Below are 14,699 nucleotides of genomic sequence, written 5' to 3' on the forward strand. Positions count from 1 at the left end.
TTCACGGCTTATGCAAAAAGTCGTGTCTCACCATGATGTCATGAGTTTTCCTGTCATTCTATTTATATAATAATCAAGCTTCTGGACCTATTTTTAAGTAAATTGCAAGGTCAGCTGTTATAAACCTGTCATTGCTTGCATGTACAAATCCAGCAGAATTTCCCCCCAAAACACAAAAATACAGAAACAAACAGGATTCTAAAGTTATTTTTAACTGCAATTTTAAAAATTATTTTTGCCTGCACTGGGTCTTCGTTGCTACACAGGCTTTCCTCTAGTTGCAACGCTCTGGCTTTTCACTGCAGTGCCTTCTCTTGCTGGGGAGCATGGGCTCTAGGGTGTGGGCCTCAGTAGTTGTGGCTCCCAGCCTCTAGTGCACAGGCTTAAATAGTTGTAGCCCCCGGATTAGGGTTAGTTGCTCCAAGGCACATTGAATCTTCCCAGACCAGGGACTGAACCTGTTTCTCCTGTAATGGCAGGTGGATTCTTTACCACTGAGCCACCAGGAGTGCCCCCAAACTTTGTATTAATCAAAACAACTTCATTTTTCTTTGTAAGATATTGTTATAACTTAATTTACGTAAAAGATTAAAACAAAGTACCCAATTTTGTATCAACTTAATCTACTAAGGTTAAGCAAAAATTTTAAGTTGGGTGAACAGCTATGCCTCGAAACATTTAAAAACCACTGTCCTTAGGAAGAAGTTTTAGGATAAAGTGGCCTTAAGCAGGAAAGGAGATCTGGAGATAAAAGAAACCAGAAGGCTCTGTGTAAAAATGTTTATTTGTACTAATGCTTAGAATATAGGAACTAAGGAAAGAAAGAAAAAAAAGACACCTCAACTCCAAAGTGACAGTGAATTAGGGCCTGCCCACAGCCAAGGGGAAGGACATTCCAGGCTGTCCTGGGATGAACAGTTCCCCCTATTACTTAAAGTGTCACCAGGCAGAAAATTAAAGAATCAGGGTGTGAAAGACCTTACCAGCTGCTAGCCAAGTGTGCGAGGGAAGAAAGAGATGTCTAGGTGGCTTCCCCACGACCCAGGAGACAGGATACACAAGAGCAGGCGGCAGAGGCTCCCAATTCAGTTAAGGGCAGGAGCTGAATGCCCAGGTCCAGGAAGAACAAAAAGGGGATTTCGGAGGTAGGCTTTTTCATCGAGTTAAAAAACAGGCACATTATCCAATATCTCCCAGTGGCCCCCAAGCTTCTGGCCTGGCCCCGTGATGCTTCCCCTCTCCCCACAAAACCAAAGGGAATAAGGAGGGAGGCGGGGCAGAAGACAGAAAATAACAAGGGTGGGGAATGCTTCAGTCACTAGAGACCAGGGCCTGTGAGAATTAAACAGGCAAGCACAAGGAACATCAGGGCGAGGCTGCTACTCCCCCTGGGGCAGGTCGGTGGGAACCGGGTAGAGTCAGGAGCAGGACCAAGAGCGTCCTGGCTCAGGTAAAGGATCCTGGGTTGCAGGAACAGAGGGCCGCAGAAAGCCACTCGGGGAAGGAGGCGGTGAGGCTAAGCAGCACGAGGGCATGGGCAGCTGCTTGCCAGCTTGCTCAGTTCTCACTCCCAGCTGCTCTGGCATAGGCCCCAGTCTGACTCACCTTCACAGGAAGGGAAAACCCTGGGGCCAGAGTGGAGGCCGAGCTGAGAGAAGTGAGCTGCTCTCCCACTCTTTCTCGGAGGTTTGAACCCTGTGATCACCAGGGCCTCGGCCCAAGGCAGACAGAGCGAATGCACTTCAGGGCGAGCAGGGGGAAGCTGGGCCCGCAGCCATGCCCTGGAGCAGTGTGCTGCTCCGTTCTCCCTGAGGGCCTGGGGCCAGAGGTGGTCAGAGCTACCACCTCAGCTTGCTGCTGCCAAAGGCAGGTTGGCGTGACCACCCTGCGATTCTCTGGACTCGAGAAAGAGAGGGGGAAGGGAAAGTGGGTATGAAAAACAGAAAGGAGGAGAGAACAGCCCTAGATGTATGAGGGGTCGGGGGTGGCCACATCAAGAGGAGTTCTGATTCTGGTAGATGGAAGCTTTTTCCTTCAACAGGTCCAGACACAAGTGGCAGCTCCAACTTCCTGCAGAGAAGCATAAAGGGTTAGGAGGGCTCCACACAATCCTCACCTGCTGTCCTTCGACCTCCACCCCTCACCTCCAGTGGCAGGACTGGCTACAGGTAGGACTGGAGATGTGCTGCAGTAGCAAAGTTTCACAGTTATCTTGAGCAGGGACAAACTCTAGGTCTTGAAACAGCATGAAAAATAATTCTCAATGGAGATGAAAGAATCACCTGGAGGCCTATTTTTTTTTTTAATTCTCTTTTATCCAAATAATAGCTGTTTCCATTTTCAGGCAGTTCTGACAGTACCCTCAAGAATGAGACATCAAGACATGAAATTTCATTTTTATAGAATGGGAAATGTGTGAATCTCATATAAGTTAGCTGACTTGTGGGGAATACTGTATGGCTGAAATTTTATAAGAGATTTAAAATAAAATACTCATCTTTGTTGCAGCTGTTGCACAGTTCCTGTTATTGTTGTTGTTTAGTTGCTAAACTGTATCCCCATGGACTGTAGCCCACTAGGCTCTTCTGCCCATGGGATTTTCTAGGCAAGAATACTGGAGTGGGTTGCCATTTCCTTCTCCATAGAGGCCTATTTTAGAATACAGATTCCCAAGACCTCTGGGCCTAATAAATTATAATCACCAAATAGGACCTGGGGAGACATAAAACTTTTTTAAAGCAACCGAACTTTAAACTTGTGATTACAGAAGAGCCAGACTTTGTTCTCATGGCCCCAAAGGCTAGAATAAAAATCATGAATAGGGGGTCTAGAGAAACCAATACTGATTCCACAGTAGAGTTTTCTGCAAAGCCCACAGACAGAAGAGAAGGGCTCTCCACCATCACCAGGTGTCTGAGCAGAGGCCGAGGACCCAATGAGAGGAAAAGGGGGCCAGCTATGATGATGCAACTTACTGTGACCCAAGTCTGGTTTCATAAAAAAAAAACAAATAGGAAATAATAATCCTTATAAGAAAAATAACTGGTTGATACCTCATTTATTAATACTTGCTACAGCTAAATTCTTCTATGCCTTTTTTTTGGAGAAACAAAATTAGCCCTTAATGCCTCAAAACTATAAACATAGTTGTACTTATGTGTATTTCAACATCATTCTGAGGGAAAGAATCCATAGCTTTAGTCAGCTCTTCAGAGGTGACTCTCAAAAACCTAAGGTCCTTTCTAACCCAATGGTCAATATATAGCAGTTGATAAACATTTTTCTGTAAACTGCCAGACAGTGTTAACTACCTCAGGCTTTGTAAGCCACATAGTGCAGTCTTTTTTTTTTTTTTAAACTCTGTTTAAAAATGTAAAAATCATTTTTAGCTTGTGAGTTATATATACGGGGTTCAGCTCGGTTTGGCCTGGGGTCATAGTTTGGAATTCCTGACCTAGAGGCTGGACCATTTGATGGTTCTAGCGGGTACTCCCCAGCTGCCTGCAACTCTCTACTACCTCAATGTCTGACAGCACTTCCATAGAAAAGCCTTTCTATAGTTAATGCAGAATTTTGCCTATGAATTGGTATTTTATGGTTAAAAAAAAAATACCAAACATGCTGCTGCTGCTGCTAAGTCACTTCAGTCGTGTCCGACTCTGTGTGATCCCACAGACGACAGCCCACCAGGCTCCCCCATCCCTGGGCTTCCCCAGGCAAAAACACTGGAGTGGGTTGCCATTTCCTTCTCCACCAAACATGCTACTTCTCCCTAAATGTTGCCTGACAGATAAAACAAATAAATGTGGTGTGACAGATGAAAGATCGAGTGAGTGCTTCCCTGCAGCTGTTAAAGGACCCTCAGACTTTGTTAGTGACATCCTCCTCTAGGAGGTGACAGCAGTCTGACCTACACTGCAAGTCAGCTCACATCAGGCAGTGAGCTACTTTCTCTCGCCTATAATGCTGGCCCACATCCTCTGTCACAGGAACAGCTCCTGGGCTTCATGTGCTCCTGAGTAAGCTTCTGAATTTCTATAAAGGAGGGACTTCAGCATAGAAATCTGGTGAGAAGAGGACTTGTGGAGAGGCAGCCGCTTTTTGGTGTCCCCACTGGTTTCATCGAAGACCTTCCATAAATTTGAAGCATCTTATTAAGCACTGCTGGAGGGCCGGAGCAAACTGTTCAGGTTCCAGGTTCAGCTCCCTCTCCCAACTGGTGGAAATGAACACTCAAATCTGTCAGGCATGGAGTGGTGAAACCAAAGTCCCTCACTGGACAAACTATGACTGAGTTTTGTAGGCTGGCTGAAGGATAACAGCTCTCTCCTCTGGTAATTATTTTCTGCTCAGCATGTTTTCCTTCAGGCTGTCCATTTTCTGTGGCTGTACATGTTATCTGGTGCTAACGTAAGAATGTCACACCCTAGAAGTTGCAATGCTCGTAAAGCACTCTGGACTGAGTGAAGGCTAAGAGCCTCCTCCCTAACCGGGAAGACTGCATCACTGATAACGGGAATACACCCACTGTGTAAGTGACTTTCCAAGTCGCTAATAACTACTTGTTCTAAGTAAGAGTACCGGGAAACCTACCTTCAGGAGGCTCAGACATGGACGGGGTTAGACAATACATGTGGTAGCCACGATCGCAGTCATCACAGAAGAGCAGCTGATCCTAGAGGAGGTGAGATGGAAGAGGAAGGGGGAGGTGAACGACTCCCCTTGCCTGGGCTGCTGAATGGGTTAGGAGGGTTCTTCCAAGAGGGGCGGGGGCAGATGGCAGGAAGAACAGATGTGGGACCCTCTGGGCAAAAAACCACTGCTGTCCCGCTCCACCCAGAAAGTCACTGTCATCCCACCGGGACCCCAACAGCCTCAGAAAAGACCTTGCTATCTAAATCAGTTATTCACTTACTCTAACAGTTAACCAAAATACTGGTTTCATTCTCTGCATGGAACATCATAAAGATGTCACTCATTTCCTTGCTAATTGCTTGTTCACACAAGAGCGTAAAGCCTATGAAAGTAGGGACATTGTTTGTCTTCAGCGTCCTTAGTGCCTAAAACAGGGTCTGACACAAAGTAGATACTCAGTGAACACCTGCCAAATAAATCAAAGTTCCTACTGGTGGAAAGGACAGGAAAAGCTGAGCAGGAGTGTGCTGGGGTGGGGGTGGGGGGACACGCACGTCATTCTCGGAGGTGCCACAGATGTTGCAGCACTTGCACTCGATGCACTGCCAGCGGTAGGTCTTCACTGCTGCCATCATCACGGGGGTGAACTGGAGGCAGGATGGATGCCCTGTGGAGGAGAGCGAGTGAATCAGGGAGCTGAAGACTGGGGAGCAGTGAGGTGACCTGGCTATAACAGCCACTGGATGCTGGTGAGCCATGGGCCCCTCAGGGTCTGGGTGCCGGCAGGGGCTGCACTGGCCCTGGGTTGGAGATACCTGAGCGGCCACAGTCAGAACAGGACACCAGCTCCTCGGGCTGTCCTGTCTTCTTGTTGATCTTGGAGTCCCCCAGGCAGAAGTCGCAGTAGTTGTTGGGCAGGGCCAATCCATCAGGACCCTTCTTGGCTATAACGGGAAAGGGAAAAACTCAGACGATACCCATGTGGACCTCTGGGTCTCCTGACATCCCTGCGAGGGTTTTTCACAGCCAGGCTGACTCCTGCTTGCCCCACCTGACACCAGCTTACATTTCTGCTCCTCGGACCTCTGGGAAACTGGGGTGGGTGGCTGTGAGTCTTCTTTGTCCTCGCCCTCCTCCTCAGCCAAGTGGGAGTGGGCATAGTGGTAACTGAGGCCTGGTCGGTTCTTGTAACGTTTTCCACAAACTGAGTGGGGAGAAGATTGCAGAGAAAGGTGTTAGGATCTGAGGGTACCTCATCCCTGCCCCTCTAAGCTGTAGGCTCCACCTGAGCAGAGGTAACCACCCCCATCAGCTCTGCTCAGGGACAGACCTTTACTGAGAGCCGCCTCCCCGTGGCCAGGAACATCAGGCCCAGGTGCTCTCAAGCTTCCATGGCTCCTCCACTTACTAAAGCCCAGAGCACAGCCTTCTCTACTCCTCCACTCAAGCTGTCTGGGAGACTGAGCCCTTACCTTCTGCCTGCCCTGGGAATAGTCTGGGGAGGTCCAGGTCAGGAAGGAAAGGGACCTTCTATAGTTTTGCAATAATGGCAGGCAGGAGGAAAGCTAAGACTCCAAACTTTTTTACCTTTCAGTAAATGTAGGCTCATGCTACTCCCTATATACAACACAGCCCACCTCTGCCCAAATAAAGAAGTAGGGGTGGATCTCTCGGGGAAAATCTATCAACTGAGTCTGCTGGGGTAGCTGTCCCCCAGAGAAACTCAAAGACATGCCCACATCAGTGCTCTGTCCAACCAACGACCCCTCAACCAGCAAGGAGAGCAGATCCCCACGAGGCACCCTGTACCTTTGAGCAGTGATATCAAGAATAGGGGGGTGGCAGGAAAGGAATGGGGAAGGGATGGGAAGGGTGGCAGGATGATGGGGAACGTTAGCTGACCACCACATGTCTGTTTTGGGGAAGCGGAAGCAGAGGAATCTGGGATAACGGGTCCCTCAGAATGCTTCTGAAGCCACCCCATGCAGTGGGCCCAAGCAGCCCTAGAGCAATGTGGTGGAGACAAGCAGGTAGAAGCAGCTTCCAGGACTGTGAGGAGTGGACCGCAACAGAAGGTCCAGGGCTCCTATCTCCATGCCATTCCAGGGACCTTAACACTAGCATCACAGATGAGAAAGGCAGGAACAAAGGGAGAAGGGGAAAAGGGATAGGAAAACCAAAAGTCTGAGAAGTTGAGAGAGCTACCTCTCTGGGGCGCTTTCGAGGTATGCTTTTGTTTGAAACTATCTGAAAGACAGAAAGAAAAGTCATGAGAAGAGGGCCTTGGTACACTTTAGACAGGTACGGCAGCAGCAGGAAAGCAGAGCAAACGAGAGAGAAACCCCAGCGGTGACGGTGCTCCCAGGGTGGAGGGTCAGAAGTGGGGTGAGGCAGAGAAAAGGGGAAGAGGGAACAGACGTTGGAAAAGTCAGCGTTGGACTCCTGGGGCCTGACTTGATTGGGGCCAGCAGGCCCAGATGTCATCTACTGAGAGGCCAATTTTGCCTGCTGTGTGTCCCTCATGGGCACCCCCACCCCAGAGGACAGCAGAAATCTCCCCCAGAGCATGCAAGGCTCACCCATCGTGCAGCAGAGGCCAGGGCCTCTTTGGGATCTCAGAAGGAACCAGTCAGCAGGCAAGACAAGAGTCCAAGCTTGTTTTACCACTTTCAGCAAGAATACAACTTTCCCTCCTCTCATATCCTGAGGAGCTGGGTCCAAGGCAAGGACTACCCACCCACTCGTGAGGCACTCACTGTCACAGGCATAGGGTTTGTCCCGATCCTCCAGGATGGAAGCGTCCAGTTTCTTACGGGCACTGCCCACACCTTTACTCTGCAAAGAAGAGCAAAAAGATGCCCTTACTAAGGTGTCTAGGCCTGAAGAGTTACTCTCCTGGTAGTGGCTGCTAATCTCATTCAGGAAGGATGACAGCAACATGAAGCAGTAAGACTGTGGGACTCTGCAGGCTCCCCAACCCCCCGGGCTGCCCCTCACCTTGGACTTCCCCTTGCCCCGACGTTTGGGAGTGTCTTCTTCATAGTCCTCATCATCAAGGTCATCCAGGAAGTCATCTGGTTCTAGGATCCGCTGAGTAGACAGGAGGATTAGGATGGGCAGAAATGAGAACATCCAACAGCTCCCCCATGATGGGACTGGCCAAGGCTGCCAGACCCGCCTCCATGACCCAGCGGCTCCACTCCAGCCTCACTCCTCACTGCTGTTCTTTCAAGGCTTTGGGCTCTCCTTTCTCTGGGCCTTTCTTCATGTTGTTCCCCCAGCCTGGAATGCCTTTCTCACCATCTCCAAGTAGCTAAATCAAACGCCATGTTTTCATAAAAATTTCCCTGATACCCCAAGTAGCATGCCCTCTTCTGCCTCTGATCTGCCACCTGGAAGCATGTCAGCAGCGGTTCCCTTCCAACACCTAACTTCCTAGAGTTAAACTGGAGCTTTGCTGCTTACTTGTGGCAAGTTTTTCTTTTCACTAATGTGTTGCAGCTCCCAGGTATGTGAAATGGGCAATGGTACCTATTTCCTAAGATTGTAGAGACTGCAGAAAATGATAGAAAAGCGCTCAGCATAGTGCCTGACATATTTTTATGTACAGTTTTCGCTTCCTTGTTGGCAGGGACATCACCTATGTAACCTCAGGCACTAAAAAAACTCTGGTGGCAACATAAGACGAGAGTCTATAGTTACGAGAAAAGGAACAGGAAAGACAGGATGGTGACAATGAAGCCAGTCAGTACCCGGCGCTCATTAAGGAATGGGGCAGGAACAGAAGAGCAGGGGCCCCCCATGGCCTATAGCTTCTGCTGCTATTCTGATTACCGGGTGGCCTCTGATGAAGAGGAGGCTGGTTTCCTCCACAGTTTCCTTAACCACAGTGTTAATTGTGTACCTTCCGCGCTCGACTGTTCGTTACAGGGAACTCGCCCAGGCTGTCATCATCAACTCGGGGATCGGGGGCGCCTCGCTTCTCCAGGGGGTCGGTGCGTAACAGAGCCTCTAAACTACTGCCGTCCTGAGAGATCAGCCCCTCCTTCTTCAGGGTCTGGTCTGTGTCTGCGGGCAAGGTCAGGAGGAGGTAAGGCTCAGAAGGGCTGAACACAGACCTGCCTGGTCTACACAGTGTCAGACCAATCACAAGCCAGTCACTGTCTTCTGGTCTCTGGCTGCCCAGGAACCAAGATGCTTTGGTTTACTTGGCATCATAACTTATCTGTTTACTTGTCTCTTAACTATTAGACTGAATTCTTTACAGAGAGACTCACATCTCATTCATTTTGGTATCTTTAGAATCTAGCACTGGGCCTGGTATGTAACAAGCGATTAGCAGGCCTCTGACTATGCAGAAGGGTATATCCCTTTCAGGGAGGACTGTGCTTTACCTGGTTTAATAGATGGGAAAGAAAGCCTTGGATCCTCAGGAGGGTGGGCTCGCCGCTTTTTCCGCCAGCGCCGGGCAGGGTAAGAGTACAGCTGCCCAGAGGCCAATCCTAAGGAAGGTAGGAAAAAGAGAGAAATCAAACCCTAACACAGCCCTAGAAAATAGTATCAAACACTTTCTACATGAGTAGTGTTCTAGAGCAAGGGAGGAATATGGATGGTGAGCGCCTGGGGTTGGAGGAAGCATGGCTTATGGACAAGAAAACAGATGTAAGCTCAGGGGCCTTGGCTAACACATAGCTCTCCAGAGCCCAGCAAGACCCTGAGCAGTATAGCCCTGTGGAAAACAAAAGGTGCTTCAACCTCTCCAGGTTTCTAATCATGGGAAGACCGTATGCATCCCTGGGTGGAAAGCAAAAGGGAAAACCCATTCAGCTGGCTCATCACCTAAGATGAGGAAGCTGCTTCCTCCCTGGGCTCCTGAGTGGATTCTCACCTGGACCCCGATGTCGCTTTTCCATCCAGATATAACAGTTACTCTGGGCTACTCCCGTCTGTGAGTCCAAGAAAGGCAGGCGTACACTGCGCTCAGCACAGAGGCGGGCATTGTAATTGTGGCACTGCTCCATGGCATCTTTGTAGTACTGCTCCCCAAGCCTGCAGAAAAGATAAAACTTAGGTGTGACTGCACATGTGTGTGTTTATGTGCTGGGCTATCCCTTTCCCTTGCCATCTGCTTCTCTAGAAGGCTCAAGGGACAGGGAGAATGTCACTCTGCTTTTATTTGCTTCCATTTCTGCCTCATGGGACACCAAACCCCTTCACTAGGCCATTATGAGGAAAAGTATCTTACAAATAAATTACTGTCAGAGCACATGATTGCACCCTGTGTCTAATCAGTCCTTAGTCTAACCCACAAAGAGGAGAAGAAAATAATGTTCGTTCTGTGCCACTCATGAATCCAACCCTTTGGTAACCAAAGTGCTACTTCTCTTACCCCTCAGGATTCTGAGAAGCTGAAGTTACTCCTGTTTACAAAGAAGAGTTCAAAAGATCTGGGGGGACTTACTAAAGTTTAGCAAACTCCATCCATAAAAAGAAATTCAACATAGCTATTAAAAAAAAAAAAAAAGGAAGCTCTTCATGTACAAATATTAAACAATCTCTAAGATAACTACAAAAAAAAAAAAAAAAAAAAAGGTACAGGGCTGAGGAGTGTTATGAGATGCTACCTTTTATGTCCCTAAGTGGTGGAAGAGAAACTGTAGGCATCCAAGAGAAAAACCAGGTGACTAGGGGACTTTCTCCTTTGTGCCATTCTATATCTTTTGAGTTTTAAACTAGGTATTTGCAAAGTAGCTAATTCTATATACTAACTTTACAACCAATAGAAAACATTTGGAAATATGTAAACACCCTTGAAGCCTACTTTCTACTAAGTACCATTACACTGATAGAAAACCTGTTTGCACAAAGGCCTCTTCTAGAACCTTCTCCATTCTCACACCATCAATTTTTTAAAGAAAACCTTTTTGAACTCAAAAGACTTACTCTGAAATCCGAATTTTTTAAGCACTTTAAAAAGCTGCAAAACGGCACCATGCCAGGAGTTATCTGGTTCTAGGAAGCATCTATATAGAACCAACCCTGTTCTCATCCTTCAGGGTTTAACAAGCACAGTAATACTAGAGCTTAAACTAATTCAATTCACATTTATATATTTGAGCAAACTTTTTCTTTCCTCGCACTATGTGGCTTGAAGGATCTTAAAGTCTGCCAACCAGGGATTGAACCTATGCCCTTAGCAGTGAAAGTGCCGAGTCCTAACCACTGGACCACCAGGGAATTCCCCTTGATTGATCTTAAAGTAAACAAACTGAGGGCAGATGATTTCTTTCCCACAATATCCTCAGCACCCATGAAGGTGTCTGGAATATCCTGACTCAGAAGTAAAAAGATCTGGCTTGGCTGCAAGTCACCACATAAATGTGGACATTTAGTCAACCCACATGGACCTCAGGTATGCTAGTGACTACTGCTGCTGCTGCTAAGTTGCTTCAGTCGTGTCCGACTCTGTGAGACCCAATAGACAGCAGCCCATCAGGCTCCCCCGTCCCTGGGATTCTCCAGGCAAGAACACTGGAGTGGGTTGCCATTTCCTTCTCCAATGCATGGAAGTGAAAAGTGAAAGGGAAGTTGCTCAGTTGTGTCTGACTCATAGTGCTGCCATGGACTGCAGCCCACCAGGCTCTTCCGTCCATGGGATTTTCCAGGCAGGAGTACTGGAGTGGGGTGCCTACTGACTAGGGACGCTGAACTAGATAAGCTCTGACATATTCTACAAGAGGGAGACTCCAAGCATGAGAAGCTGAACACAGCAAATCTCTGTCGCTTATGTTCATAACTCAACCTGCAGCAACAAACCCTGCTCTGGAATCTAAGAGCAGCTTTCACGGGGCAGCCACAATAGACCACTGAGGCACAGCTTAGAACGTTCCCAGCAACTGAAAAAGACACACATTGCACGCAGGCAGTGACACCACAAGACAGTCTGGCTTGAGTCAATGTGCTGTAATGACTGTAATTTGAGGTAGGCATGAAGCCTGTGCTGGAGAGTAAAGAGAAGGAATAGGCTCATATTTGCTCGCCTTTAGGAGGCAGCCACGTCCTCACTAAACAGAGGAAAATTGGATAAACAAGGCTAAGTGCGGCAGCGCCTTTGTTTCTGCTGATGGAAATTGATACTGACACTGTAAGTCAGATGGAAGGAAGGGCTAGACAGGCTGAGAACTGCAAAGTCAGAGCAAGGAGGCTGGAAACTGTGTGGCGGTGCGGGGGGGGGGGGGGGGGGGAGGGGGGGGGTGTTGAGATATGGATGAGAGAGAGATGTTCTATCAAAGCTCCTGTGAGTTAAATGGGATTTCAGAAGGTGGGGCAAACTGCATTGTGAGTGAGAGAGCTGATAACGAAATACAAGTTGGAGGAAGAGAGCATCTGATGAGAATAGAGCAAGGAAGAATGAGAGCTCTCTTAAGAATCTAAGGCTCCTACTGCAAGAAATTTTAAGCTAACATCATTCTTCAGATCTTGTTACCTAACTTAGAGGATTTCAAAACCAGTCAGCAACCACAGCTCTTTTATACTATTATTTTACCCTGGTAAGATCCGTTAAAGATTGTTTCAATTCTGACACCACATTTGGGAGGGACAGAGAATTTATAAATAGGAAAATTCTTCTCCCAGAACAAGATGCAAGTCAGAAAAGATGAGCTAGTAGTCCTGACCTCGATGTAAAACCTCAGCAGTCAAAAGACTAGGCACACCGTGGTCAAGAAAAGGATCTCTTTCCAGGACAAGAACGGTACAGGAAGACTGGAAATCTCTTTTTAAAGAGCAGGTTCTGTAGGCAAATGTATTAACTGTGGTCCACAGCTCTTTACAGGTAGAATCGAGGAGCAGAAAGTTGGTTATTTATTACTGGTACCCAGGAATCAGGAGTTGGTGACCCTCACTATCTCTACAGATCTTTAAAGAGAAACAAGCTCTATTTAAACCGGCAACCCCTCACTTCCAATATTGCATAAAAGGGTTGGTGACCTTATTTCCCAGATGAAAGTCTTCCAACATAAACAATCTCACTACGTAAAACTCTTAAACCTAGGCAAGTTTTGACATTCCCCCATTACAGTAAGCTTTCCAAGGTAGAAGCTTTGATTCTTTTTCGAGAGGCATGAAACCTGTGTAAAACCTCCCTTTACAATGGGACAGGGGCAGTCAACAAAGAGAAAGGCAGGGAAACAAAGAAAGAACATCTGAGTCAGTATGGATAACATATAAATGGTAGATCAGCAGCGTCATTTCTAAATTGAGGGAAATGTCAGCTTGGAGAGAGAGCTGGGGAAACTCAAGTGGGCAGATCAGAGAGGAAGATAATAGTGTTGGGAGGAGGGGTGGCTGAAATGGGCAGCAGGATGGAGCTGAAAGCATGTTAGAAAAAAAAAAACACACAACCAAAAAACCCACAAGGAGAAGGCACTTAGCTTAATGGAAGTGGGAAAGCATTCTCAAAGAAAAGGCTCCAGGCAGGGGGAGGGAGAGAAGCAATGTACCCTTAGAAAAAACGCTCTTGTGAAGAGTGGGGCTCAGTCTACTACAAAGACAGATGAGAAGCTGTGTGCCCCTTAGAAGAGTTCCCAAACCTTTACTTTCTCACCCAGTCAAAATCCAAAAGCCAAGCTGGACACCTCATTTTTCCTACCCCTGCACCAAGCCAAATGTGTCCATTAAAGAGCTTGCTATTGGCCGACGGGGGTGGGGGGCAAGAACCCATTGCAAAACTCATTTAGATTCTTCTTGGGGGAGGAGGCTGGGTTAAATCAAGTCCCAAAGCATCTTTAACTCACAGCTAACAGGCCATTCTCAGTTTGCCAAACCACCATGAACTTTAACTTTGCTTGAAATCTGCCCAGTCCAAGAGTATTGCAAAGCGAAGACGGCCGACCTAGATGCCCCTCGGGGCGGCCAGGGCATACTGGACTGCGTCCGTCCAGTGCCCGCTTTCTGATGGTTGGGGCTGGCCGGCGCTAAGCCCCTCTTCCCTGAAGTTCTTTCCCTCTGTATCGGTTCCTCCACAAATTCTTCCCAGGAATATTTTTGGTCTCGGGTACCTGATACTCAAGGACCACCCCACCCCCGCCCCCGCCCGCCCAGGAACGTCACGGGGCTGTTCAGAACAAAACAGCCCTGAGCGCTTAACGGCGCCAGGGCGGCCGAGCCTGCTCCGCCGGGGCCCGCTGCGGGCAGCCGATGGGGAGGGGTCGGCGGCCGGGCTTCGCGGGGGTCGGCCCGGCTCCCCCGGACTGAGGCGAACCCGGGACCGTCTCTCGTACGCAACAAGGAAGCCATACTCTGGAAACCTTCCGCCTAAAGGAGCGCCCAGCCCCACAAGGAGGCTGCCCGTTAGGGGCTCCCGTGTGCCCCCCTCAGGGCCTCCACAAGTTTCTAAAGAAGCGCAACGTCTTCTCCCGAGTCTCCTGTTGCCCTCCCCTCTAGGAGTCGCAACACGGCCTCTCCGGGCACGTCCCTCTCTCCGCCTCGTCTGTTCCCACACCGCCCCCTGCTTCCAGGTCCCTTACAAGACCTCCCAGCCTAGAAGAGAAAGAAACGGCCACTCACAGCTTCACTACATTTTCCACCACAGCCGCCATCTTCCCGGCTTCTCTCCCTCAGGCCGGGAGGCCCAGAGCCCGCAGCGCGCAGGCGCTGGGACCGCAGGGGGAACCAATTTCCTTGTCCTTCTGCGCAAGCGCCACCCGGGCGCGTGCGCCCGAGAGCGAGCGACGGAGAAGGAGCTTCTGGCTGGTTCTCCCCGGCCTGGAAACCCAGGGACGAACGCGCAGGCGCAATAGAGGCGGGCGCGCGCCCAGAGGCTTCTGCTCCTGTTTTGCCTCATCCGTTTAGTGAGAAGAGAGAAGGGAGGGAGGATGTGACCAGGTCCAGAAATGAGAAGGTGAGAAGTTGGTGAGAACTGGCAAGCCCAGAGATGGTCTAGATGGAGGTCATGCGTCCTGTTACCTCGCCGACCTTTAACCTCGTAGTTAATAGCCCTTTGCCCTCACGTACAGACTAGGGTTTGGTGGGTAGCCGAAGGTAAGAGCAGTGCACACTCCTCT

General features: G+C 48.9%; 1 protein-coding gene across 2 annotated transcripts; it reads right to left on the reverse strand.

Annotated features, from left to right (window-relative positions):
• Positions 1–766: 766 nt before the first annotated feature.
• On the reverse strand, positions 767–14,354 carry DPF2 (double PHD fingers 2). Of its 2 annotated transcripts, XM_043927117.1 has the most exons (12): positions 14,203–14,354; positions 9,524–9,684; positions 9,030–9,137; positions 8,540–8,703; positions 7,633–7,725; positions 7,392–7,470; positions 6,841–6,882; positions 5,702–5,839; positions 5,451–5,579; positions 5,190–5,302; positions 4,594–4,675; positions 767–2,070 (listed from the first exon to the last, which is right to left on the reverse strand). In XM_043927117.1, the coding sequence occupies exons 1-12, from the start codon at positions 14,232–14,234 to the stop codon at positions 1,994–1,996; spliced, it is 1,218 nt and encodes a 405-aa protein (XP_043783052.1). In that variant the 5' UTR covers positions 14,235–14,354; the 3' UTR covers positions 767–1,993. The 2 variants fall into 2 exon arrangements, with proteins under 2 accessions (XP_043783052.1, XP_043783053.1); XM_043927118.1 differs by lacking the exon at positions 6,841–6,882.
• Positions 14,355–14,699: the final 345 nt, after the last annotated feature.

This window comes from Cervus elaphus, chromosome 2 (assembly GCF_910594005.1).
Source record: "Cervus elaphus chromosome 2, mCerEla1.1, whole genome shotgun sequence".
Classification (NCBI taxonomy): Eukaryota; Metazoa; Chordata; class Mammalia; order Artiodactyla; family Cervidae; genus Cervus; species Cervus elaphus.